The sequence below is a fragment of the Rhineura floridana genome, chromosome 11 (genome assembly GCF_030035675.1).
Source record: "Rhineura floridana isolate rRhiFlo1 chromosome 11, rRhiFlo1.hap2, whole genome shotgun sequence".
Classification (NCBI taxonomy): Eukaryota; Metazoa; Chordata; class Lepidosauria; order Squamata; family Rhineuridae; genus Rhineura; species Rhineura floridana.
The window spans coordinates 53,076,088-53,103,995 of record NC_084490.1 but is presented as its reverse complement, the minus strand read 5'-3'; the positions used below and the strand labels follow the sequence as shown (position 1 = coordinate 53,103,995).

The following is a 27,908-nucleotide window of genomic DNA, read 5'->3' as shown; positions in this document are numbered from 1 at the left end:
GGCAGAGTCGCTCTATACGTGAAAGAAGGCATTGAATCCAGCAAGCTCGAAACCTCAAAAGAGGCGGACTCCTCCACAGAATCGTTGTGGGTGGCGATACCATGCCCCAGGAGGGACTTAATACTGGGAACGATCTATCGTCCCCCTGATCAAAATGCTCAGGGAGACCTTGAGATGAGATATGAAACTGAGGAAGCATCCAAACTAGGAAATGTGGTAGTAATGGGTGACTTCAACTACCCGGACATAGACTGGCCGCATATGTGTTCCAGTCATGACAAAGAAGCAAAGTTTCTAGATATTCTAAATGACTATTCCCTAGACCTGTTGGTCATGGAACCGACCAGAGGGACGGCAACCCTGGACTTAATCCTCAGTGGGGACCGGGACCTGGTGCGAGATGTAAGTGTTGTTGAACCGATTGGGAGCAGTGACCACAGTGCTATTAAATTAAACATACATGTAAATGGCCAATTGCCAAGAAAATCCAACACGGTCACATTTGACTTCAAAAGAGGAAACTTCACAAAAATGAGGGGATTGGTAAAAAGAAAGCTGAAAAACAAAGTCCAGAGGGTCATATCACTCAAAAATGCTTGGAAGTTGTTTAAAAACACTATATTAGAAGTTCAACTGGAGTGCATACTGCAGATCAGAAAAGGTACCACCAGGGCCAAGAAGATGCCAGCATGGTTAACGAGCAAAGTCAAGGAAGCTCTTAGAGGCAAAAAGTCTTCCTTCAGAAAATGGAAGTCTTGTCCGAATGAAGAAAATAAAAAGGAACACAAACTCTGGCAAAAGAAATGCAAGAAGACAATAAGGGATGCTAAAAAAGAATTTGAGGAGCACGTTGCTAAGAACATAAAAACCAACAACAAAAAATTCTATAAATACATTCAAAGCAGGAGACCATCTAGGGAGGCAATTGGACCCTTGGATGATAAGGGAGTCAAAGGTGTACTAAAGAACGATAAGGAGATTGCAGAGAAGCTAAATGAATTCTTTGCATCTGTCTTCACAGTGGAAGATATAGGGCAGATCCCTGAACCTGAACTAACATTTGCAGGAAGGGCTCTGAGGAACTGAGACAAATAGTGGTAACGAGAGAGGAAGTTCTAGGCTTAATGGACAATATAAAAACTGACAAATCACCGGGCCCGGATGGCATCCACCCGAGAGTTCTCAAAGAACTCAGATGTGAAATTGCTGATCTGCTAACTAAAATATGTAACTTGTCCCTCCGGTCCTCCTCCGTGCCTGAGGACTGGAAAGCGGCAAATGTAACGCCAATCTTCAAAAAGGGATCCAGAGGGGATCCCGGAAATTACAGGCCAGTTAGCTTAACTTCCGTCCCTGGAAAACTGGTAGAAAGTATTATTAAAGCTAGATTAACTAAGCACATAGAACAAGCCTTGCTGAAGCAGAGCCAGCATGGCTTCTGCAAGGGAAAGTCCTGTCTCAGTAACCTATTAGAATTCTTTGAGAGTGTCAACAAGCATATAGATAGAGGTGATCCAGTGGATATAGTGTACTTAGACTTTCAAAAAGCGTTTGACAAGGTACCTCACCAAAGACTTCTGAGGAAACTTAGCAGTCATGGAATAAGAGGAGAGGTCCTCTTGTGGTTAAGGAATTGGTTGAGAAGCAGAAAGCAGAGAGTAGCAATAAACGGACAGTTCTCCCAATGGAGGGCTGTAGAAAGTGGAGTCCCTCAAGGATCGGTATTGGGACCTGTACTTTTCAACTTGTTCATTAATGACCTAGAATTAGGAGTGAGCAGTGAAGCGGCCAAGTTTGCTGATGACACTAAATTGTTCAGGGTTGTTAAAACAAAAAGGGATTGCGAAGAGCTCCAAAAAGACCTCTCCAAACTGAGTGAATGGGCGGAAAAATGGCGAATGCAATTCAATATAAACAAGTGTAAAATTATGCATATTGGAGCAAAAAATCTGAATTTCACATATATGCTCATGGGGTCTGAAATGGCGGTGACTGATATGGCGATGGCAGACTGAACAGGACAGACTAAGGGCAAAGGGCGCTAGGCAAGTACAACCTTTTGCACCATCTGTTCTTCTCTCTTGCCTTAATGACACTTGTACATGCCAACAGGCCTGAGAATGCTACTGCTCAAATGTCAGTTCGGATAACGGTAAAACTACTAGCCTTTGGAGGCTTGTGGATCCTGATGGTTTTCCAATGTCTCTGGGAGATTTTCCCACTGATATTGCTGGAAAACGGGGAGATGACCCAGGAGGTCAATATGATTGCTTCCAGATATCCCCATCCAAACCATAGAGCTCATTCAGGTCCTTGATAAACTGCAGGAGCTACATGCAATGAAAGTGTTGGGTCGACAGCCAGAGTTTAAGCAGCAAAAGACTTGTGAGGAATTCACCCAAACACAGGCTTATGTTACAAGCTATGTGGTAGAGATGGCCATGAAGTAAGCACAATAACAGTCCTTGGGAGCTTTTCTGAGTAGCGAGAGATCTTTTAGTCTGCCCCAGAATTATAGTTGATAGACCCCCAGTAATCTAATGTGACCAGTTTGCAATGTATTTTGCTGATAAGTCCTGTCTGTTCTAAATGTCATAGCTGTAGCAGAGTCAGAGATGGATATAGCTATGGTTCCATCTGATCAGGTTGTTATGGTTACCTTTCAGATCATGCAACCAGGATTGAGGCCTACTACATGCACACTTTACCCTTGCCCTTCCTGGCTAATTAAAAATCTGCCAGATCTGGCTTGAATATTTGGGTGTCAGAGATGGCTAATGTCTCTCTGAGAGACTGAGTAGAGCCTATGGCCCTAAAGGAGGCAGTGGTTTTGTCCACTTTTAACAAAACTCAACTTGGAACCTGGAAATCTGAACTACTGGTATCCAGATGTTTGGTAGTGGGGGTTAAATTACTCCTCCATGGCAATGTAGGATGGGGTGGAGGCAGGGTAGAACAACACAACCAAAAATTCTTAAGGAAAGAAATCCTAGATTCCTTCTACTCCCAAACGAAGAAATATTGATGTGAGGACTCAGAAAATAAATTATTCAGCCAATATGTCCATATGCATATATGTAAAGAACTGATTTCTCGATAAACAAGGGAAGGTCAAACCACATTTTATGTATCACTCTGAGTTCAAAAGATACAATACTGCTTCACATTGCCAGACAAGTACTGATTAACAAGAACATAGCCTGCCTAAGGGGATTTCCTTTATGGTCTATTGATTGCACTCTTGAGTTAGTAATCTTATTCCTATAAATGTCAAAAGGACAGATTCCTCTGATGAATGTATGCCTTGCCTGTTTGACATATGAAGCTTAGATGATCATAACTCCTCCCTGTTGGCTGCTCTGAATCTTTACGGAAGGAGTGTGAGCAACTGAGGCTGTCTCTTGCGGAGAAGGTGGGAGGAGAGACATTTTCCATATGGCAACCTCTTCCTCAGGGTTCAGCCCATAGATCTTCAACAAGAAGCTTCTTACTCTTTTTACAAAGATCAGGAGGAGCAGCTCACCATTCTGAATGGGGATGGGGTAGACTGGGAATCAAGAAAATATGGATCTTGCTGCCTGTGGAATATAATTGCCTCAGAAGAGGCCCCAGTAGGGACTAATCAATGAATGCAGCCAAAATGTCAGGAGAATCCACCATTATCTCCCATTTTCACTGCTGAGGAGTGCTGTAAGTTGCCTAAGATGGCCAGCAGTCTTCAAGTAGCAATAAACGGGCACCACAAGGCCCAAAGCCTGGATTATTTATTCACAGCACCATTGCCAGTGTCAATGGGGTTTTTGGTGGGGAGGGAAGAACATGGAGGAGTCTCCAAGTCTGGAGGGTCCCCCTAGTGAAATCAGATGAAGCATGGGGAATTTTCCTCAACATTTAGCCATCTGAAGCCCTAGAAGACTCCCACACCTCTTTTGCTTTTTCCTGGCACCATCATAGGCCTTGGCCTCTCCCCCGCTCCAGACCTAAAGTGGACTCCCTCTTCTGTCACCTGGCAGATTTATTTGCTCGCCACCAATATATTATGGATTGCAGGATTATTAAATAAGTTATGGCTAACCATTAATGAAATGGCAGTCAAGGCTAAAGAGAAATGCGAAGGTAATTCATTATTGAAAAATGCATTCAATCAATGTCAGAAAACAATTAACAGACACAACAGATTAATTCTGATAAATAAATAGGTAATCAATGTGTGAAACCGGCCTGCAGACTTGCAGGATCTACTTTGTTTTACAAGAGATCCAATGGAGCCAGTTGCAAAAGACCAATACTTGGCAATTAAAGAATTCTGAGCCCAGGTATTTGTTTCGAGTACCAAAACTGAACTGAGCTCACAGCCCTTTCACATAAATATCCACTCCTGGTTAACTCCTTCTCCCAAGCTTTCTTCATTTCAGCAATACAATTTAGGGCCGAAGGAAGATCGATTTTGTTGTTGCCACTGTTAAACAACTGGGAATCAGGAATCCTTGCTGATCTACTTCAAATAACCTAGAGATCTATCAGTAAATCCCAATCTATCTTCTACCCAGTCCTAAATTAAGCAGCTGGACTTATTTATCCAGCCTTTGTGAGGAGCCAGAACTCTAGGAAAACCTCTACTACTGAGGAGGAGGCAGGGGGCTTCTTCCAACAGGAGGGAGAAGAAATTGCAATGACTGACATGGTCCAGCGTATAGAGCAAGTAGGAGGGACAACCCACAAAAAGACTGTCTCCTCCACCAAGGATGGATGTTTTTACTTTCCAAATTTCAGTTGTTTTCAGAATTCATATGAATTTCACATTTCCACACCTAGCACAGACATCACACTGGATCTGGACTTGTGGAAGGGTGCATCGTCCTGCAAGTTACTAGAAACCATCATCATTTAATTTTTTTTAAAAAAAAAAGAAGTGGTCTGAATAGGACAAAGCAGTTTCAGCCCGGCTGAGCAGGGGTGTCACTGACAAATTTAAAAACAGAACTTCAGGTACATATGTTTGTTTTCTTGGCTACTATATGGTAGCACTACTTGAGTTAATTTAAAACCTGTTGAGACACTGAAGAAGATATCGTTTGCACCCTGCAAAACAGAAGAGCCAAATCAATAGGTGGCATTATCATACTGCACTCCCAAACAAAGGCAAATGAATTCCGTAAGAGCAGCAGGATGTGCAAGAACCTGCCTAATATACAGAACCACTAATACCCAGATTTGTCTCTGGGCCGTATTTTTAAAATGTAAATGTACCGCCTTCAAGTTGATTCCGACTTATGGCGACCCTATGAAGAGGGTTTTCATGAGACTGAGAGGCAGTGACTGGCCCAAGGTCACCCAGTGAGTTTCATGGCTGTGTGGGGATTCGAACTGTGGTCTCCCAGGTCGTAGTCCAACACCTTAACCGCTACGCCACACTGGCTCTCTGACGTATTTTTAATCCTCTCTTTATTTCAGGCACATATACAAAGGCTGGACTCACCTGATCACACTTTTTGTGGTAGGCATCTTTTTCCTTCTGTGAAAGGAGCTTCCACTGCTGACTGCAAAGAACCATCCGTTCTGTGCTTGGAACATCTTTCATGTTGGCCATCAGTTCAGCACAGTAAAGTGAGTAGCTATTCCTAAAATAATAATTTGCTTTATATAGCACCAACCCAATAAGTTTGCATTCGGAACACTTTATGTAACGAAATAACCAAAGGAAATGTATGCTTAAAGTGCCTGTCCCCCAGTCTTATCCCCGCAATCACCAATGCAGATCCACCCCCACTTCAGTCACAAACATACATTGGGGGTGGGTATTCCCACCACCAACCCTTATTGTGAATGCAAGAGCATGGCCTAAATGCATAAAGGGTACTTGCACCTCATCCTTGCACTATTTAGATGAGGGACAGGGAACCTTGGGCCTGGGGTCCACATATGGCCCTCCAGGCCCTTCTATCAGGCCCTTGAAACTGTCTTTTCCTAAGCCACACCCTTAGCTAGCCCTGCTCCATGCCCTCCTGGAGTGGTTTCACCTGGCTGGAACATGTCCTCTTGCTTGCTTGAATGCAGGATAGAGAGAAGTAGCTAGGGGTGTTTGTGTGGAAGAGAAAACCACTGACTTTTGTATGGCTTCAATAAAGTCTGCTGTACAAGGCTAAGAGTCATACCCATTGCTCTGCCCACTTTTGTCTCTGGGCCTGACCCTCACTGGCAAGCAGGTTTTGGAAGGTTGCCCACAAGGGAACGTGCTTCTCAGGCTGAAAAAGGTTCCCAATCCCCAATTTAGATTTCTGGGTATTATTCAAGATGTTAGTTTTAAGCTCTCATGCCCTTTACTGGCTTAAGGAGGTGGTCACCTAATCAACTGAGAGAGAACACCCTCTCAAGTTTACCACAGGCACACAATATCCAGACAGCTTGAGCCCACAGATATTGGATCCCTCTTGGTTAGTGCAGTACCTCCTCAGCCCACCTGAACTATCTGCAAATCCTCAGCATCCTCTGAAAACAGGACAAGGCAATCTTGCAAATAAGACCACAAATGACTAGCCATATAAAATGTTAATAGCCCTCTTAAACATGGTGTCCTGAAATAAAAAGGGCAGGTGGGGAACACACACAATTTCCTGTTTGTAACAGTTACCCAGCTTCACCAGACAAATAGCTTTTTCCAACTGTAGCTGAAAGCCTTTTTAATTATTTTCTCCTCCTGGCTTTCAGTTGCAGGGGCACAGTTCTTAAAAACACATCCATGTCTATTCAGCAGCAAGTCCTATAGAATTCAACTCCCAGGTAATCAGGGTTCTACAGCCATACTACACTGAACACACCCAATCTCATCTGATCTCGGAAGCTAAGCAGGGTCAGTACTTGGATGGGAGACCGCCTGGGAATACCGGGTGCCGTAGGCTCAGAGGAAGACTATGGTAAACCACCTCTGAATACCTCTTCATGAAAACACTATGAATATATCCAAAAGATTCACAGGATTGCCATAAGTCATAATCGACTCGAAGGCATGTAACAACAACGATCAGGGTTAGGACTGCTGCCCAAGTCAAGAGATTAAATCTGCATAAATGTCTAAGAATAAAAACTACTTCTGAAGGGGAACATTTTTTTTCTTTTTAATTAATGAACACATGTCATAGCTCCTAAGATGGCACTGGGCACTCACTGTCTTTTTAAGTATCTGCATCTAAAATAATTCACCTAAAAAAAAAAAAAGTTTAACCTACTACCCAATTAAATCAAGGTGTATTTTTGGTCAATCAAAAATGTGTGTGTATTATACATATATATTGAAAAATCTCTCCATGTAGAAAATTTAAGACATCAGAGAAGGATTCTAGCCTTGCTTTCTTACTGACGTTTTCTAATGATGCTATTTTTCTTTCAGGGCACAGTCTGAAGGCAGAAGGCACAACTGCCTTGCTGAAGCAGGCCTGGGGTGGTCATTGAAAGGATGAGAGACCGCCTGGGATCCCTAAGTACACTGCTTTGAGTTTCATTATGCAAGAAAAGTGAGATATGAACGTACTAAAATAAATAAAGCATGGCTTTGTTTTTTAAAATGGAGGAGCATTCGATAATGTAAGGAGTCCCCACCTGCAGAACTACGCAGCATAGGAGAACTTATGCAAATCAACATAGTTTATACAGCCTGCAGTTAGGCTTCTCTTGGCACAGAATTTTTTTTAAAGCATGGTCTTTTTAGCACAGCCCTGAGCATATCATAATCGTTTGGACTTGATCAAGAATACAAAATTCCTAGATAAAGAAGTAGGCCAATGGATTTATTATTTATTTTATACAAGGATTCATATCTCACTCTTCTAATGCTTATACACTATGAAGAGCAGCTTTCAACAGTTTAAAACTAATAGAAAATGCAATTAACCTTATATAAAAAAACAGTAAGAAGCTAAGCCAATGATCTCCATTTGGTAGAATAGCAGGAAATCAAGAGAAAACCAATCTGGCGAATGAGATGCAAAGCTATCTGAACTGGCATTTGTCTGCACCAAGGCTGTAGGATGCAGGAATATATTCCAGAGGAAGTCAATGAAGAAAGGAGTGGATTCAAGAGGTTAACAATAGCCTGGGTACAGAAATGATGGGCAACCATGCCCATGACCCAAGAGGAGAGGACTATGGGTAGGAGAAGATGAGTAGGAGAACAGGAAATACACATGGCTTAAGAGAACTGTATGTAAGTCAGGTGAAGGGAGATGCTGAAGAGGAAAGATCTCCTCAGCTGCTTTCACAAGAAGCCTACAGATGGAGGAGGTGGCTGTGATGGCGTGTGAAGACCTGTTAACCTTCTTCTGATATCCTAGGCAACCAGCTGGGGCAGAATGAAAGGAAAGCCCCAGCAGGGTGTGCATATGAACACCACTCCAACCTCACACCAAGATCAAATATTCACAGAGGGAAAATTAAGGTTCCTCTATGAGGTATTCTAACTGAATTTTTCTACAACTTACTCTAGATTTAAAACATGTATTGACCAGTTCTAGACCAAGTAGGATATATACATATATTATATTGCACAGGGGTTGGTTTTTTTGCAGATATAGAGAATTTAATACTTTTTATGTATTTGTAAGTGCAAATGGTTTTCACTCTTTCTATAGGTCAGATTTACTACAATCAAGACCTAAAAGGACCTAAATGATATACAGCCAATAATTATCACTGAAGAAGACCTGATAAAGGTTGAAATGCATTTTGTTAGAGACTTAGTCTGCAATCCAATACATATCTACACAGAAGTAAGCTCTACTGGGTTCAATGGGGATTACTCCCAGGTAAGTGTGTACTGGATTGCAGCCTTAGTCTAAGATTACACTGTCTTGATAGTGTGCATTGTTCTTTTGCAAAATCCTCACAAATGGACTCCCTTGTGAAGTTCAGAAACATAAGATAGTGAGAAATCATGTTTGTTATGCAAGCTTTCCATCTCTATATGTTTGTATATATATTGATGTTTTAATTGTATATTTTGGTTGTTTTAAATTATGTTCAATGGTGTTATTTATTAAATTTACATTAAAATTATATTAATCTTTCCAATAACTTGAGATAGTATACCACTTAGCCCAATTTTGTAATTCAGCTTAAATCACTTAGCCAGCCAGAACCCAGAGGTCTGAATCCCGTTTTACTTTCAGTCTCTCTGGACCCCTGCCTGGTGAAGCAAAGCTCCCTGCTTGCTGCAGCTGCTTCAGAAGCCCTTCTCAGGGCTTGGCTACTTCTCCTGTTTTTCCCTGAAACACTGCTAGCTAAAGCAGAGATCCAAGAAGCCATTTTCAGGGCCTGCCTGCTGCCTTTGCTGTTTTCCTGCCAGGTCTAGGAGTTTCAATGCACCCCAGTCATACTTCTTCACAATCACCCCCCAGGGCTGGGAAAGGTACACCTTGCTCTCTGTCATGACTTCTGGAGGTCCTTTCCCTGTAATTTGTAACCTCTACATCTGCTCCCTCTGCCTATCTTTCAGTGTGTGTGTGTGACTTTGAGATCTATTTTTGGCTGCATGTGTGTGAGTGAGAGAGAGACTGTTTTAGAAGCCACCCTCTGGTCCCCCCTGCCCAGCTGCACATGACTGAGGCGTAAGTCTGCAAAGTGAGCAGAGAGAGAGCAAGCTAGTATACCTTCCTCAGTTGCGCTGATGTCAAGGACCCCCATCTCCTCTTATGCCTTGTGTGCTTATGTATCCATTTGTATGTTAAGTGAGTGTCAGCTTAGTTATGGATAACATTATTTAGCTAATTCGCTCACACAGAAGAGATGCACATTGTTACTGAGCTACCCCAATTGATGTCAATAGGTATGTATTGTTGCTGAGCTATTGCCCATTGAAGTGTTAAATGTGTACATTTTGATTCTGAGTGTGCACACTCAATAAATGTCCCCATTTTAAAGACCTGCGTGAATATAAATTACTGGATAAATTTATCAAGGTGCACTATTGCCAATGTCTAAAGATCCTAATCCACAAGACTCCTAGAACGTGCGTAAGTGAAACACGTGTCTACAGAGGAGCCTTGCTAATAGCAAGCCTGGGGTGCAAGGAGATGTTACAGTCCAATCCTAGTAAGTTAATTAATGTGGGCTGTATTTTTCACTCAGAGAAGTGCCACTGAAATTAATGGACCTATGTTAGTCATGGTCATTAATTTTAATGGGTCTTCTGTTAGTAAATGTTAGTTGAATACAACTCTTTGTATCCTGCCTTCATTTAATTGAGCTCAGGTCAGCACATAGTGTGTGCCGCACCCTGTTTTATATTCACAGCAGTCCTGTGAAGATTTACGTTTGCAGTGACTGGCCCATGCTCTGTGAGTTTCATGCCTGAAGCCTCAACACAGCCATCTTCCAACAGCAAGCGGACCCTGGATGGATGGCAGATGCCACCCTCCCACCTTGACGTATTTTTACTGGTGGACAGTTTTAGCCCAATATGAATGGCATTTAACTATGTGGAAATACCCCACTGTCCAAGAAGACTTAACACAAACACTTCACCCTGTCCCCAAGGGGACCAACAACTTACGGAGGGGGCTTGGTGGGTCGCCCATCAAACTTGTCTTTCAACTGCCTCTCTGCTTTAGTTAGGGTAGAGCGAGGGGGCGCCCCTTCCTCAATGTTCATCTCTGGGTGCTTCTGGATATAATCCCGCATCATTTCCTGCAGACAAGGAAACACACGGGCCGGTTAACACAGCAGAGGCACACAATCAGAAAAACCCTTCCTACGCTCTGGGGTTGTGGAGTGGACAGGAGGGAACCCACTTGTGCTACCCTGACCAACTTAGCACACTTGACAGAAGAAGCAGAGGAGGAGTTGCTTTGCAACTCCCTTCGGCGGGAGCGACACCCACAAGTCGGCTCTCGGAGCGCAGCTGGGTTTCGACAGCTGCAACAAGGCCGGGCTGAGCACAGGGGGGAGAAGATGGAGGGGAACTGTTGAGTGTTCCCTACCTCATACTCCTTCCGCTGCTCCAGAGCCTTATGAATCCATTTCAGCCTTTTTTTGTCCGAGAGCTGAGACCATTGCTTGCCCAACGAATCCTTCAGCTCCTTCGTGGTGGCCTGAAAAACCCAGGTGGGGAGGGGGAAATAAAAAAAAAATTGGTAAAAAGGAAAAAATAGGGGAGTAAGGAGGACTGGGGGAGGGCACTGCCCACCCTAGTGGTATGACAGTGAGCTAAACTACACTTTTGGAAAGATGAGACTTGTTTAAAAAAATGCTCTCTCTAGTTCCTTTAATGGGAACCAAAAACCTCGATACACAGGAAATCTACAAACCCACATAGGTGATATGCTCAATCTAAGTGTTCACATATCTGCTGCACAGAGAATCTGATATCTACCACCAAACATGGCATCCCGAGAATCTTTGCTTTTGCTTCATTTTAAATATAAAGCATATTCTTGGCCCTCATGGGTCTCATGTCCTCTCCCTCATACTATTCCTGTTTCAGACTCCAAGAACGAACTTATCTAGATAATATGAATTAAAGAAGCAGAAGATGCAAAGCTAAACAAACTGCATGCAAATATTACACATGAACACTAAGAACTACCTTTCATCTGGACGAGTGCCATGCGTCTATTTACCCAGCTATCTGCCTCCAACAGCAGCCTCTTTGATGCCTCCAGACAAGCTGGAGAAGGAGATTTACCATTGTTTGTCCCCAAGCAACTATCATTGGGGGTGTCTTGTCTCTGGCCCCACTCCACTGGCAATAACACACGCTACAGAACGGTCTACAATTCTTTTACAGCCATTTATGCCATCACCAGCATCCTGTAGCAATGAGTTCCACAGCTTATTCTTCACTGTGTAAGAATTTGCATCCCCTTTGTCTGCCTTGTACATTCTGCTTCATTACTTTCACTGGATCACCCTAAATTTTACTGGCTGGAAAGAGAAAGTAGTCTCCACCAATTCCCTTTCTGCAGTTCAGGATTTCATACACTTCCACCATCTCCCCTCAGTTGTCTTTCAAGATAAGCTCCAATTTCCTAAGCCTTTTTCCATCAGAAAGGTGCTCCTCCACTTTCCTGATCATGTTCGTTGCTTTTTTCCTGTCACTTCTCTAGCTCTCTCAGGGACAGTTTACATCAGTTTTCCTCAAGCTGATGCCCTCCAGATGTTTTGAACTACAGCTCTCTTCAGCCCCAGCCAACATAATTATGCTAGTGGGCCTGATGAGGGCACCAGCTTTTGGAACTGGTTGACATACTGAGCAGAATCAAGAGGCAAAGCTTTTCCTAGATTTGGGGGTAGTATTGTATATTTGAATACTTTCTCCATTAAAAAAAAATCCCTTCATATAGGAAAATGGCATGGCAAAGAGGCTAGGTAGAACATTTCCTTTCCACATATTAAGGAGGTTTAAACCCACACATACTCAAATGTGCGATATTCTATCAGCGCGCACACATATGTGTGATCTTCTATCAAATGGAAATGGACTGCCTTCAAGTCGATTCCGACTTATGGCGACCCTATGATTAGGGTTTTCACGGTAAGCTGTATTCAGAGGGGGTTTACCATTGCCTTCCTCTGAGGCTGAGAGGCAGTGACTGGCCCAAGGTCACCCAGTGAGCTTCATGGCTGTGTGGGGATTCAAACCCTGGTCTCCCAGGTCGTAGTCCAACACTCTAACCACTACACCACATTGGCTCTCATGATCTTCTATCAGCAGCCCAAATTAGCAGCCCAAAAAATAGTCTAGGAAAATCTTTAACCATTTGTTTCTGCTCCAAATTGGCCCTTACATAGTGGGGTAACCAGAAATTAAATGAATCTGTGTAGCTTATTCCAACAGCAGAATCTGGATTCACTGGGTACAGAATGCACAGCCTTCCTTGTCCTCTCTTTCCGAAACAGCCCTATGCCCCCCCCCAAACAAAAGTTCTCACAGCTTCTCTTCCTTATACTGGGCTCTTATCTGCAACCTCCCTGCCTGCGCTGGCCTCCAATTTGTGTCCCTGGTGGAGCTACTTACATCAGGACGCACTTTCAGGTAGATCTTCTTCTCGTGGGTGTACCAGAGCTGTTGAGGAGTCTTGGGTTTCTCTGGGATATCAGATTTCTTGGCATTCTGAATGAGGTCGGGGTGGTCTTCTCTTCACAGAACAAGGATGACAAAAGGGGGGGAGGTAAGGTAGCAGCAATACTGGAACTTTACAAAAAACTAAAATGCATTATTGACTCCTTTTAAAGCACCATATGCCTCCTCCACTTCTTGGAACGCTGAAAAGAAACCCTCAGATCACAGGCCGCAACCAGACCAGAATTAGTCTGTTAAGTTCAACCTCCTTTGCACAAAGACTTCAAGATCACTTCCATCCATAGATTCCATCGCAATTTCCCAAAACTGAGGCAGAGGCAAAGAGAACAGTGGGATGACCCTCCTGTAGTAAATTCTGAGCCCGGGCATTTCCATTCTCTCCATTTTCCCCTCTCACCTTAAAAAGTTGGCAACCATTTGAGACTAGACAAGCTCACCAACACACAACCTCTGCAAAGATCATATGCAACTCCCTCTCTTCCTAGCATCAAAGGGCTATCAGAGAGTGCAAAAGCACTCAGGGAGGCCCCTAGTGGGCACACTCACTTAGTTGTAAAGAGCCAGGAGCGGCAGAGGTTGCAGAAAGGAAGAGACATTGTGATGGTGGGGGGACGGGACGAGAGGATAACTCTCCAAGACAAATTCCAAACCTTTCACAAACAATTCAAGAAGGAAGAAATGAGCAATCCTTTGGGCCAAATACGAAGTTTCACTAAAACTCTTTTTAACGGCAAGCGTTGAAAGCTCACGCAAATACCATACAGCAGGGAAGAATGGCTACCTTCAGCATGTCGTTTCCAAGCATCCCGCAAGAACCCGGCTGTCACTTTGGGGAACAGGATACTACAGTGGAAGCTCGTCATAATGTGGTTCGCTGTACCACAATTTGGATATACTGTGGGTATGACGATGTCCCAGAGCACAATACTATATACAGTACTGCAGTTTTCATTATAACATGGAACCCTGACCCGTATATTATATGAACTTCCACTATAGTCTAGATCAACAGTGGGAAACCATGAGCCCACGGGCCTAATTAGGCCCATCAGGTTTCTCCCATTTGGTCCACAAGGCCATTTTTGGCAGGCCAATCCAATCCACCTGCCCTAAACCAGCCCTCTTATATGATATCAAGTGCAGAGGAGATGAAGCCACAGCTGGGGTTAAAAGGGGATTTGCAGGCACCAATCAGCAGCACCTGCAAAGCACCGTGCACCAACAATTGTCCACTCATGAGGGCTTGCAAAGCGCAGTGTCTTTGCCTGCAAGGTTTGATTTCAAACCACACAGGCAAAAACAGGTTACCTGATGTCATTGTGATGCCAGGTAATAGACAGGTGGACAGCCCCACCACATGAAACATTGCTTATTTGGGATGAGGGGAGAAACTGACTGGATCCTGTTCCCCCTGGTTTGATCCAGGCTCTTCTTATACCAGGGTAGTCTTTCACATGCATATTATTTTACCTGCCTGGAAAAATATTCTTTAGTCAATTTTGCCATTCCATAACCTGAGTTGTAGGATATGCAACTTTTTAGCCAAGGCACCACTTAACTGGGGTTACTCTTCCACCAGCTCTCTCCATCAACTATCAACTATCAACAAAACAAAGCAGCTTTTTGTAGCAAATTTCATCTAAGGATCTTCTGGTACGTGTGTGCAACTGAAGCCCACAACCACAGCAGACAAAATCTGAGGCGCACAAAAGATGAACCCGCTACTTTACCCAACTCTTACCTAAATCTTGCCAAATTTCGCTCAAAGTCTTGTTTCTCTCGTTGGAAGTCTTGGATATACTTCATCTAGAAGGCAAAGGAAAGGAGAAAACTGATGTTGACTATGGGGTGAGACAGAAAAGGCTGTTAAGTTTCCAGAAAAAGCCACAACACTAAACTTCTCATAACACATGAAACAGGAGGGGGTGAAATTGTGTAACTCTTTAGGCTAGACACAAAGTCTGCCCCAATTCTAAGCACAAGGGCTGAAATCTCACTTAAATGTCATATACCAGGGGAGGGGTGGGGGAAGCATCCATTACCCTCTCCATTCATTCAGACCACCTCCTTCCTGCCACTGCTAGAAGCATACAAACTCAACAGCCAGGGAAACACAACATAGCTCTGTGACATCTGGTAGCCTCTGGGACTGGCATGAGCAGGCAAGCTGAGGAATGAGGGTTATGTAGGCAGATGAACTTCCAGCAGCAATTGGTGCTTGCCTCAACACCACCTCTTATGCTCCTTCTCTGGCCTCCATGGTGAACATAAGAATGTAAGAGCAGCTTGCTGGATCAGGCCTGTAGTCCATCGAGTCCAGCACCCTGTTCTCACAGTGGCCAACCGGATGTCTATGGGAAGCCTGCAAGCAGGACCTGAGTGCAACAGCTCCTCTCTTCTCCCGTGGTTTCCAACAACTGGTATTCAGAAGCACATTGCCTCCAACCATGAAGGCAGAGCATAGCAATCATGGCTAGTCGTCATTTATAGTGCTATCGTCCATGAATCTGTCCGATCCTCTTTTAAAGCCATTCAAGTTGGAGGCCATCACCGCCTCCCATGGGAAGGAATTCCATAGCTAGGTGCTGTGTGAAGAAGTGGACAAGGGACCCTACATCAGGGATGGGGAACATTTTTCAGCCCAAGGACCACATTCCCTCATGGGCAATCTTGGGAGGGGGTGTCTTGCCAGTGGGAAGCAGAGCCAGAGGCAAAAATGGGCACATCGGTGGTTTTGACTCTTACCTCTGTACAGTGGGCTACAATCCAGCCACACAAAAGTCAAGACACACACGCACATACACACCCCTCTCCAGAGGAATTATCACAATTCAAGGACATGTTCCAGCCAGGCAGAAGACCTCAAGGAGGGCAAAGACAGGGCCAGTGAGGGATACAGCCATATGGAAGAGGGTGCAGCCTACGAATAGAGGGGCATGGCAGAAGGCCACTTTCAGCTCTCTGGGCCTGAGGTTCCCCACCCCTGCCCTACATCATCCAAGGCTGGAAAACTGGCAAGGGCCAACAGAGAAGATGGCACCTAGGACTTGACTTTGGCAAAAAAAAATTGGCGTGGCATATACATTTGCTACATACATAAATAAAACCCGCACACTTCAACCTCCCAGTTAGCCCCCTCAATTATGTAAAAGCGTAAGAGGATGAAGTGAGTTCAGGACGTAGTTATCGAAGAACAACGGGTGACATGAAACAGGCACGTACATTCCACGTTCAAGGCCCTAAACATTTCCAGCCTTTGTCAAACAGTAACACAAGGGAAATGTTCAAATGATCAGGGGTTCATACATTTTGATTTGGCTTTTTAGCACTACAGAGAATTCAGGGAAGGGGGCTTTTCCCTGCAGAAGACCCTTTTGCAGAAGGTTCCAAAAGCACAAAGTAGCAACCTCCAGATGTTTAGGACTACAATTCCCATCAGCCCCAGCCAGGTACCAGGGTGGGGAAGGCTGATCCAGAGGGAAAGAGGAGCCATACCAAGTTCAAAGGGAGGGGTGGTTTCTCTCCCATACACACGGCTGTTGCCGAAAGGACAAGAATGCTCACCAAAGCGCAGAGGGCTGCTTGCCATTAATCTGCAGGCAAGTGAATGTATGGACCCTCCGCAAATGCTCACTTGGGACTTTCCACAGCCATAATTGTATTGCTCACCTTCTTCTTTTCAGGGAGCTCCTTATACTTTTTGGAAAGTATCTTGGTGAGATCCAGGTTACTCATTTCCGGATGCAGCTTAGCATACTTTGCTCGCTTCTCCATGAAGAAACGGAAGTATGGGGTCAAAGGTTTCTTGGGGAAGTCGGGATGCTTCTGAACAGGAACAAGAAAGGAAGGGCACAAGGAAGAGTTGTTATTTTGAGCCTGCCTAGACAAATGAATGCAAAACTTGTTGCTTTTAAATTAGCATTCCATAACTTTCTCTCTGCCACCTCATCTCTCTCCCTCCCTCTCCGTGCTTCCCTCCTACTCTGTTTTTTTGGGGGGAAGGGGTTCCCATTTTTGTTGCTCTTTAACACAGGGCTGAACTGGTCACTTGCAGAAGGGCCACAGGCTTCCCACTCCAAATCTAGTGAATAATTTTCTGCAGCAGATCATTCCCATGCAGCCACCTGTGTTGGTGCAACTAAACCTTCCTTCACTACAATCTTTGAATTCGTGTGAGCAAAAAAAAAATTTTGGGGGGGGTGTGTGTCCCAACTCCAACCCAGTCAGTGTGTAAATCAGCAACAGACTTAAATGAACAGAAAAAATTAATGAATTAGATCCACCAGTTGGTTTTTTTTTTTAAGATATGGGGACGTGAGCTGATGGGGGGGCAGAGTGACAGTGGTTTCCCCTTGAGAGAGGGCAGGACTGGAATCCTAGCCTTGTTCTCCCATCAATTAACCATAAGCTGCAGGAACTCTGCTCAAACACTCCATACAAAATATTCCCAATACAGGCTTAGCCTTTGCAGAATGAACTGCCATTTAGGGGGCAGTTTATCTTTCTCTTCACCTGAATGCCCACCTATGCTCTAGCTGGCAATTAGTTTTACTAGAAGTTCCCTCTGAAAGAGAGTGGAGAGCCAGTCCCCCTATGACCATTCCACAACTGAGGAAATATTACCTTGTAACGTAAATTCCTTAACCCAGGGGTTCTTTATCTCTCCTACACCCCCAGGCCAAATGTGACAGGTGGGTGCAGCACCCACTTGTCAATCACCTGACATCACAACAACATCAGGTGACATGGTGCTTTGAAGCCATGACACTCAGCTGATTGTGGGAACTTCAAAGCGCCACACCAGGCTCTTCACAAGCCCCTTGCAGAGCCCTGCATGCATTTCAGAACCATCTTCTGGCTCAGCCCAGCTGCCTTTCCCCCTGCCAATAGGTGATGTCATATATGACTTCAGGTAATTGGCAGGGAGTGCTGCTTGACCAAATTAGGCCCATGGGGCAGAGGTTCCCACCCCTGCCTTAATGGGTCATCACTGTTGATTCAGAAGGCACTAAAATGGATTGGTTGTTTTTCCAAACATGTAGTTACGTTCCCCCATATGAAAGATTCAATAGATCAATGCTTCACTCAGCATTTGATGGAACTTTTTAGAAAACTTTTGTCTCTTAGGCTCAAAAAGGAAGGATCCATTCTACCTCAGAAAGTTCACCTCAGCGATGTTCACGTGAACTCTGCGCTCCATGTGTTTTAACACTGGCTGAGGAGAGTAAAGGGGCCATGTGGGGCAGTACCATCTCCCTCTGCTTATGTGTACCACAGCCATGCTTTCCCAGTATGGGGAAGGGCTCTCCATACATAATGATGTATGCAGGTAGAGCTTCTCCACACCAGTCAGGGTCCCTGAGTGGAGCAGCTCTACCAATATACATGAGTATGCACAGAGAACCCTTTCGCACATGATCCAAATGGGCGGACAGTGAGGAAGGAAACTCATTGTTTCAACACTTGGGCAGGGGCGTAATGTGAACCTTCTACTCCTCCTACAATAGGGAAGAGGCTCAACAGCTAGGAATCACTCTACTCCAACTCCTCGTATTGTGTCTTCTGATTGTATCACATCTTATGGCTCCTGCTTGTGAGGTGCCTTATAAGGAAAGGTGGGGTATAAATATTGTAAATAAAGGACATATTATAGGATATTGTTTAATTTCTCTCAGTTAAGTTTTTTTTTTAATCACATCGCTTCTTTAATGTTTGGTGACAGGGGCATCATGCTTCATCTGTCACAAGGGATCTGTTAGGAATATGGTTTCCATAGCTAATGGAGTTGCACTGTCCACCACACCTAGGGTTTGAAGTCTGCTCAGATTTGTGCTGTCATTGTCTTTGCTTGAGAACCAAGGCTTTAAAAAAGCAGATCTGAGAAATTTAATTTTTATATTGCAACACCCTAAGAGGAAGTAGCCAGGACTAAAAAAGAAAATACAAAAAAAGGGGGCATAAATGTTCAGAAACAGCTCTGAGAATCAGCAGTTCCGTAGTAACTGGCAGAGCTGTAGGTAAGAACGCTGCAGGGAGAGGATTTTTTGGGTGGGCATGCATAAATCTTCCAAACGGCACCTCAGACAGTCTAGAGAGTACATGACCACTCTTGAAAGAAAAAAAATTACAGGTAACACAAAGAAGGAAAAGTAGCCATGTTAGCCCAAAAGAAAAAAAAATCCAGGATTGCAGTTAGGCCAATACCTTTATAAGGCCAACTAAATGTCACAAAACAGTGTGAAAGCTTTTGAGTTCTCCAGAACCCTTCATGAGACTAGATGACAAACCAAGCAGGGGCGGGGGAAAGAAAAATTGCTTTCCCCCCCAGAAGCCCTTGGTGTTCCTATGTTCCTTTTTCCAGCAGCATTTGTCACAACCTGAAACTCTGTATAGCACCTAACAAAGCCTCATTTGAATGTCTGTAACTTCCTCCCACATTCAGTCTTAATATGAAGATTGCATGGCTTCAACGCCAACCAACTCCCCCTGCGTTTATCATCTAGCCTAACAAAGACTTCTGGAGAACTCAGAAGCATGCACACTTATTTTGCAACATTATGGTAGGCGTAATAAAGTTAGAAGCTTCTTGAAGAGCAGACCCGACTAGTTTCTTTTTTTTTGTCTGCTGGCAACCCTATCAGTACCCCATCTCCACCCAACGTACCGGTTAACTGGACCACTGTTATAATCCCCTTGTTTTCTATCAAGTTTCTGGCCTTTTAATGGAATGAACCTCATTTTATCTTAATTGTTTTATAAAGCCTTGGTTGAAAGAGACTATGATTTGCAGAGAAGCAGTGCAACTGAGGAGGGGAGGGGAGAGTTTGGGGTTACTGAGCTCAATGCTCAGAATTACTTGCCCTTGGAAGAACCTCCTCTCCTGTGTATTTCTGCATGAGCATGCAATGTTCTGAGCATGTCTTCTAAATGGAAGGAGGCAAGTACAGATCTGTGACTCTTGCAGAAACACATCAACGGGGTGTGTGTCTTAATTCTGGTGACTCTCTTCTTTGGGAGAGTGTTTAATGATCCACTGGCATCCAACAAACAGAGGCGGTACATATGCCTGCCCCTCATCAGATGTTGACTGGCTGAAGGAAAAGCTAAAGGAAGTGGATCAGGCAAATCACACAGTTATCACACGGAACAGAAAAGCAAGGCCATGCCACTGGTCCCACCCCTATCGCCTACGCATCAGATGGGCATGCCTGTAGCAGAGCTCCCATCTACAGATGTCTCACTCTCTCACTCTCTCTCTCTCACACACACACACCACACACACACACACACACACACACACGGGCATTGCTGGTCTTCCTCTGATTTTGACTGCTGTTCATATGATTTGGATCCAGTAGGCATCTTCCTCTTCTGCTATGGACACCCATCAGTGACTGGATGGGAGGCCATCTGGGAACCTTCATTTTTGCCACATCTAATCAACATACTTCTAGATGGCACCCCAACAGTTCTTTCCTGGCACACGCTGGGTATGCCTCATTCTCGATCTTCTAAACTCTGCTTCAAGCTGTCCAGTTTAAAGTGAGACACGCTTCTACTTTTAATTGAGAAACAAACTGGGGAGGGAATCAATACAATTGTGTTGTCTAGTTATCGCTACACATGAACAAAGCAGACAAGATAACATAGCAGCCACTGACCTATCCCTCCACTGAATCAATGCTCACCTTCAGCTTTTTGCCTTTGTATGGGTTTTTCACGTGCTCCTCAGCATCCATAATCAATTCCGTCAGGGTTCGGAACTTCCTCACCTGCAGGGACAACCAGCAATTTTGGGTGGGGGGGGGAGAGAGAGATGGAGGAGAGAGTAGCACTGCCCACCATTTCCAGGGCTGCACATTTTCACTGGTACATTGTATCAACCAAACCATTATGACTGAATTGGAGAGCGGGGCTTAGAATTGGAGAGCGGGGCTTAGAGTGAAGGGTGCATGCGTTCACTTTCTGAACAAATCCCAGCAGATGGTCTGGGGCATGTGAATCCACCACCTTGCTGAAGCTAAGTAGGTCTGTGTCTGATGAGCATCTGGATGGGAGACCATCTGGTAACCCTCATGTATGCCAACCACCTTGGGTTCCATGATGGAAGAAAGGTGGGCTATAAATGTAAATAAATAAAACCAACAGATTATGATTGTAGCTTAACAGGAATGAATAATATATTGAAGATGACCTTTCTTGTAAAAATAAGTGACAGGGTATTTTTATTAAATTTTTAATTCTCAAAAAAGGCATTTAAATTGAGCCTGTGGCAATATGCAAATTGACTTTGTTTAATTAGAAGGTAGATGATTAAGCAGAGATCTAATAATTACCTATGTGTCTGGGGCATCAATAGTGGAGTGTTCTCTCTATTGGGAAAGTATCATGTTGCTTTCATTTTCCATGCAGCACCTAGCATGCAGCTGCCACTAAACATACATTGGGTGAGTTTCCATATAATGCTAATAATTATCTATAATTACTTATACATCTGGGATGTTGACTGTGGAGCGTACTCTCTCTAGGGAAGGTATCATGTTGCTCTATGTTCTGCGTAGCACCTAGCACACAGCTGCCGCTAAACATTCTTTGGCTGTGTTTGCACAAAATTCTAAGCCATGGTTTGTTTCAATCATGGCTTGCTTAACAAACCAAGAATTATGTCTCAGATGAACAAACAAACCATGGCAGCTGGTTTCTCCAAGGCTTGAGTTTGTTTTTCAGCTGCTCTTGCCCAATGCTTCTACAGCTTGGCAAGTGTCTGGGTGAAACAAACCATGGATAAGCAAGGCTGTTGGTTTCAGACATGACACCAAACCATAGTTAAAAGAGGCTATTGCTTATGTAAGCCATCAACAAACCATGACTTCACATTGTGGTTTGTTGCCAGAAAGCAAACTGTGGTAGTCTGCTAGGTTCAGTTCAGACATTCCATCAAACCACACTTTGGCTAAACAAACCATAGCTTGGTGTTATGTGTGATTCACGTCATTAAGTAGTCACAAATTCAGAGAGAGAGCTGTTGCAACAAAAAGAGTCCTTAGAGACTTAATACATTTATAATGGCATAAGCTTTAATGGTCTAAAAGCAAGATGTCATTGCCTACCTTTATATATACATTAAGTAAACAGGGGGAAAGGACAGGAAAAAAAAAGAAATAAGTTGTACACAATGAAACCAAAACCACAGCGAGCACAAAATATTTCTCCACAGAATGCAAATGAATACAAGACTCAATCAGTTATTCAGCAGTAACCCCAACTAGTGATTATTGGTTATAAGTTTGAATGGCAAGAAAGAAAATATTTAATACGTTAAAGTGGGATATTTAACTTTCTGATGCAAGAAAAGCTACTCCTAAATGCCAGCTGCATCTGACTTCAACAGTAACAAATTTTCTAATGCAGGGATGAGCAAACCTCAGCCTTGTGGGATGTACTTTGTTTTTTTGTGTTTTTTTTTACTAAAATCCTGAAGTGTACCAACTGGGACCAGGTGCAAAGTAGCAAGGGTATCTGCAGTTAGAATGAAGAGTGAGAGTGCCTCTGAGCAATGCACAGCCCAGGAATTTGTTTTCAGAACCTAAACTGAGCTCACGCACCTTCCTAACAAAAATCTACTCGTTTTCCCCCAAACCTTTCTTTATTTTGGAGCCTAATTTGGAGAAAAATGCTTTTTGTTGTTGTTTTATTACTGTGAGTCAGAAACTCTTACGGGTCTGTTGTACAGAGACTTAATTACTAGCAAATCCCAACCTGCCTTCTGCTGGCCACTGTTTTTACATGTTCCAAATCAGTAGCTTTGTGCTGCAGACTCCCTTCAAACCCTTATTTACTGAAGCATAATGACTTCAAGGTAAAAAACAGAATCTCCTAGAAGACAGGCTTTGTAGTTTCATTTGGACAATTAGAAATTTGACAGTGCAATCCTATGCATCAAAAGTAAGCCCCGTTGAGACTTGTCGATGGACTGCAGCCTAAATGCGAGAGAGTTAACAAGAAGCCTGCCAGCCAGCCCAGAAAAAGATGAGGGAGATGGTGATTAAAAGGTGTGATGAGGCAGACGTGAACTGGCAGCAAGAGGCCTGTGGTTCTGGTTGCTTGCAGATGGCGAGGGATTTGAAAGGAGACATGTGGCCATTTCATAACGAAGGGAGGCCACTGCAGGCAAGACAGATGGCACAGAAGACAGGAGCTGGGGAAAGAAACAGTACTACTGCCTTGCTATAACACTAGAAAAGTTTCGGGACTGAGATAAAGTCGGCACTACAACAGACCTGCAAGCCCAGCCCACACCAAAGCATCACTAAGTGACATTTCATGACACAGACCCTCATCGCATCAAGCAAGCAGTTACCTCATTTGAGATCTCAATCCATTTCATCCTGCACATCTCACCAGAGAAGTCCCTGAAGGCAACTTTGTCCCAATCCAGGTGGGATTCGGTGGTTTTGAACTTGCTGCCGTCATTGGAGGGCAGATTGTTCTTCATGCACTCCAAGAGGGTCAGCATATCTTCCTGGGTCCAACGGTCTGAGGAAAAACAACAGGGAAAAATATACATCTGTGTCATATATTATACTTGGCATACACTTATACACACTAGGGATACCAATCAAAGATTCATAACTATTGCTTTTAGCCAATGAAATCAGTCCCTCAGCCTGCAATACTATACCCGCTTACCAGGGAGTAAGTCCCACTGAACTCAATGGGACTTCCTTTTGAGTAGACATGCAGAGAATTTCATTGTTAAATATAAAAATGTACCTTTTACAAGAGCTCAATAGACAGCTTTTTTTGAGGCTCCTAAAGAAAGGGATATTTTATCTCATGCATTGGTCAATGTATAGTTAGTTGCATGTACAAGAATGATTGCTCAGAAGATAAGGAATCTAAGTTTTGCTTTTTAAATGTGAGAATATAGAATGAGTTGTATACAATTCAGTAAGAGTGTAAAGATGTTCACATAAGGATGGTGGTGCATGGAGAATTCCCTGCCTCCTCCTCACTAACTGCAGCCCCATGCACCCCAAAAAGTATTTCCTGAGAATCAACGTTGGCTGGGGGCTACAGTGATGAGGAGATGGTAGGGAATTTCTCTTGTGTGAACATCCTTGCACAAGCTCCGCATTGGATACAACCAATTATTCCCCATGACAATACCACACCACTGCTAGAACTTCAAAAAGTAACTTTCACAACCTACTGAAGATCTGTGTCTAAAAGACATAGTATTACCAATTTCAGCACCGGCTGTAGTCCTTGCTGAAAGCCTTATCAATAAAATAGAGGTAAAAAATCAGTCTGCAAGGTGAAGTTTTAAAAAAAAAAAAATCTGGTGTAAGCAGGAGGGAGGCAGTGCAATCTCAGAGTTTTTGCTTACTCTTAGCTCCACTTACAGTACATTTTAATGTGCAATTAGGGCTGCAATCCTAGATGCACTTACTTGGTGGTAAGTCTGTCTGAACTCAGTGGGACTTTCTTTTAAGTAGACAGGCATAATATTTATTTATTTATGAATAAAAATATTTGTATACAGCTATTTCGTTAAAAACATCAAAGCAGTTTACAACATGTTTAAAACAACCACCACCATAGAATTAAAAAAAAAATACAAAAAAAAGGTCAATTGTTGCCAAAAAAGAAAAAAGAGCATGGTCTTAATTGCCCGCATAAGCCTGGTGGAACAGAAATGTTTTCAGCAGGTGCTTAAAAGTTAAAACAGAAGGCGCCTGCTGAATCTTTGCTGGCAGAGCATGCCAGAGAACTGGGCTGATGACACTGGAGGACTGATTTCATGTCAATGTTAAATGAGCCTTGCCAACCTGGGGGACAACCAGAGCAGAAGATCTCAGTGATCCAGCTGGGATATAAAGGGTTCAGGTGGTCCCTTAGATACCCTGGACCTAAGTTGTTCAGGGCTTTGTAAATTAATACATGGACCTTGAACCTGGCTCAGTAGCAGATGGGCAGCCACCCCATATGTTTTAAAAATGGTGTCATATTTGTTGGCCATATGCTCCCATCAGCGTTCTGGCTGCTGCATTTTGCACCAGCTGGAGCTTCCGAACCAACGCAACTATTAACAGACTGCAACTATTCACTGCAACTATTAACAGAATGAAGTTTGCTAGCTTAACATACATACAGGCCAGCTTGCAAAGTGAATGTCAAAACCTTAGATGGGCTCTTCTTAGGATCTTACTTGGGATTTAGAAGCATATATAAAACAACTCCAAAGCACTAGCCAACAAGGTTATGAACTTGGATCATTATAGCAGGGAGTGGGACTCAATAGCCTTATAGGCCTCGTCCAACTCTACCGTGCTATGATTCTAGCTAAAAAGCACCCACAGACTACACATCCCAGCATGCAATTCTCAGCTTTGCTCATAGCAATACATACAGCAAAAACTCCCAAGGGCTAGAGTCTGGAAATTTCACGTTTAATAAAACTTCTGTTTGCAAGCAAGAAAAGCCCCAAACATATTATGAAGTATATAATTCGGGGGGGGTATGTATAGGTGGCAAATATTGAATTCATAGAATAGTAGAGTTGGAAGGGGCGTGTAAGACCATCAACTCCAACCCCCTGTTCAATGCAGGAATCCAAATCAAAGCATTCCTGACAGATGGCTGTCCAGCTGCATCTTGAATGCCTCCAGTGTAGGAGAGCCCACTATCTCTCTAGGTAATTGGTTCCATTGTCGTACGGCTCTAACAGTTAGGAAGTCTTTCCTGATGTTCAGTCGAAATCTGGCTTCCTGCAACTTGAGCCCATTATTCCATGTCCTGCACTCTGGGATGATTGAGAAGAGATCCCAGCCCTCCTCTGTGTGACAACCTCTCATGTACTTGAAGAGTGCTATCATATCTCCCCTCAGTCTTCCCTTCTTCTGGCTAAACATGCCCAGTTCTTTTAGTCTTTCCTCATAGGGCTTTGTTTCCAGTCCCCTGATCATCTCTGTTGCCCTCCTCTGAACCCGTTCCAGTTTGTCTGCATCCTTCTTGAAGTGCGGAGACCAGAACTGGACGCAGTACTCAAGATGAGGCCTAACCAGTGCTGAATAGAGGGGAACTAAGATTTCACGTGATTTGGAAACTATACTTCTGTTAATGCAGCCTAAAACAGCATTTACCTTTTTATGGAGCCACATCACACTGTTGGCTTACAGAATTCTTAAGAAGTGAGTTGGCATGCATTGAGGAAAGAGGTTATAAAGCAGCCTTGTATTTAAGCACTTTAGCCTGGTAGCCACAGGCAACCAGAAATTGCAGGCAGGCAAGCATGATGGAGAGGTGCTCTGCCCCCAGCACAGAAAACAAGCTAGCTCCAAATGCACTTCCAGCACACCCAGCAAGCTAGTAAAAAAATAAGTAAATGGCAGCACATGTGTCCTCTCAGAAGCTCCATGGGGTTCAATGGGACTGTTTACTTGATTTAGTGATTAATTTCACTTGGTTTAGTGATTTTACATATATATAAATACATAGAAATAAATAAAACAGGATGCTATGGCCAGGGATTCAGTTTTACAAACTTTTCTAGCATGACCCAGTTGACTCTCCAAGAAGTACTCCTTCTCACCTTGATTTTTGGGGGCTGTCATTTCTAAGTCAGTTGGACTATCCGCTTCTCCGTTCATCCTCCACCTCTCAGACCCTAGGGTGACACCTCCTGGGTCTCCCCCTTCCAGCTCCCTCTCGCCCCCCTTCACGGTGGCGTCAATCACTTTTCACCCTGAAAGCATGATTAAAGTGGAGTTAGGGCCCCTGCTTACCACTCCCACCCTTCATTACAGCTCTAATGCACGAACACTGAAAACAGAAGACTTGTTTGCACACTGGAATACAGTAACAACTCCTGAACTTGAACCTGGGACTTGCTCACACCTTCAAGGGCTGCAGTAGAAAAAGAGGACAGGGACTATGGTAAGATAAGGAGGTTTCAGCACGTCTCTCTCGCACCCTTGAATATGTGATCATCTAACAGTAAAAGGATTATCAACTCCAGTGGATGGAGTGGTAAAGTCTATGGGGAAAGGGAGTTGCAGATGATCAAAGATTATCACAGCAACACTTGGAAAGTCTCTCTTCGCCTACAAAAGGTAGTCAATGTGGTGCACTCCAGATATTGTTGGACTCTGAACTCCCAGCATCCCCGGTCACCATGGCCTTGCGCTAAGAGTCCAACACCTTCTGAACGACCCCTGGCCTAGAATACGCTAACCTCACAAATTCATTGGAATATAGGTGTCAATTCAAAAAGGAATCCCTTTCATGAAAGGGGGTAGGCACTTAAGATTGTGCTACAAGTTGGGTGGAGGGGGGAATCTGCACCACCGAAGTGGGACTTAGCAAGATCCACTTAACAGAAAAGATCTCCAACAATACCGGACAGGGAAGACCCTTAGTGTGGGATCCATTTCACACACAAGAGGAAATAAAAATGTTAGACAAGGGAAGGTTGATACATCACAGAGCCAGGATACTTGGACTGGGGATATCTAGATCTGAATGTCTACTCAGCCACAAATCTTAAGTAATCTTGGGCCAGACATCTTCTCAGTGTAATTTATTTATTTTATTTATTTATTTCATTTTTAAACCGCCCATAGCTGGTAGCTCAAATAATTTGGGATATTGCAGGGATAAAAATAGGGTAACCTACGCATGCCACCTTGAGGTCCTTAGAGGAAAAGCAAGTTATAAATGTGTGGTAATAATAATGGGGACTAGGAGCATGAAGGGGGTTCATTTGTTCAGTGAATAAAAGCTTGTGCTGGGCGAAGAGAAGTAGGGGAATGAAGCGAGCAGTACTGGAAAGCGA

At 43.7% G+C, this 27,908-nt stretch overlaps 1 protein-coding gene across 4 annotated transcripts in view; it reads right to left on the bottom strand.

Annotated features, from left to right (window-relative positions):
- The window catches only part of UBTF (upstream binding transcription factor), a 58,504-nt gene that overhangs the window by 27,353 nt on the left and 3,243 nt on the right, over nucleotides 1–27,908 (bottom strand). For 3 of the 4 annotated variants that reach the window (XM_061591378.1, XM_061591382.1, XM_061591380.1), the window contains exons 2-10: nucleotides 26,667–26,819; nucleotides 23,433–23,608; nucleotides 20,761–20,844; nucleotides 16,742–16,897; nucleotides 14,814–14,878; nucleotides 13,007–13,127; nucleotides 10,971–11,081; nucleotides 10,544–10,677; nucleotides 5,480–5,621 (exon numbers count right to left, since the gene is read on the bottom strand). In XM_061591378.1, coding sequence (XP_061447362.1) covers nucleotides 5,480–5,621; nucleotides 10,544–10,677; nucleotides 10,971–11,081; nucleotides 13,007–13,127; nucleotides 14,814–14,878; nucleotides 16,742–16,897; nucleotides 20,761–20,844; nucleotides 23,433–23,608; nucleotides 26,667–26,724 — 1,047 coding nt within the window. In that variant the 5' untranslated portion in view covers nucleotides 26,725–26,819. The remainder of the gene's footprint in view (nucleotides 1–5,479; nucleotides 5,622–10,543; nucleotides 10,678–10,970; nucleotides 11,082–13,006; nucleotides 13,128–14,813; nucleotides 14,879–16,741; nucleotides 16,898–20,760; nucleotides 20,845–23,432; nucleotides 23,609–26,666; nucleotides 26,820–27,908) is intronic. The other variant, XM_061591381.1, reaches the window with a different exon arrangement.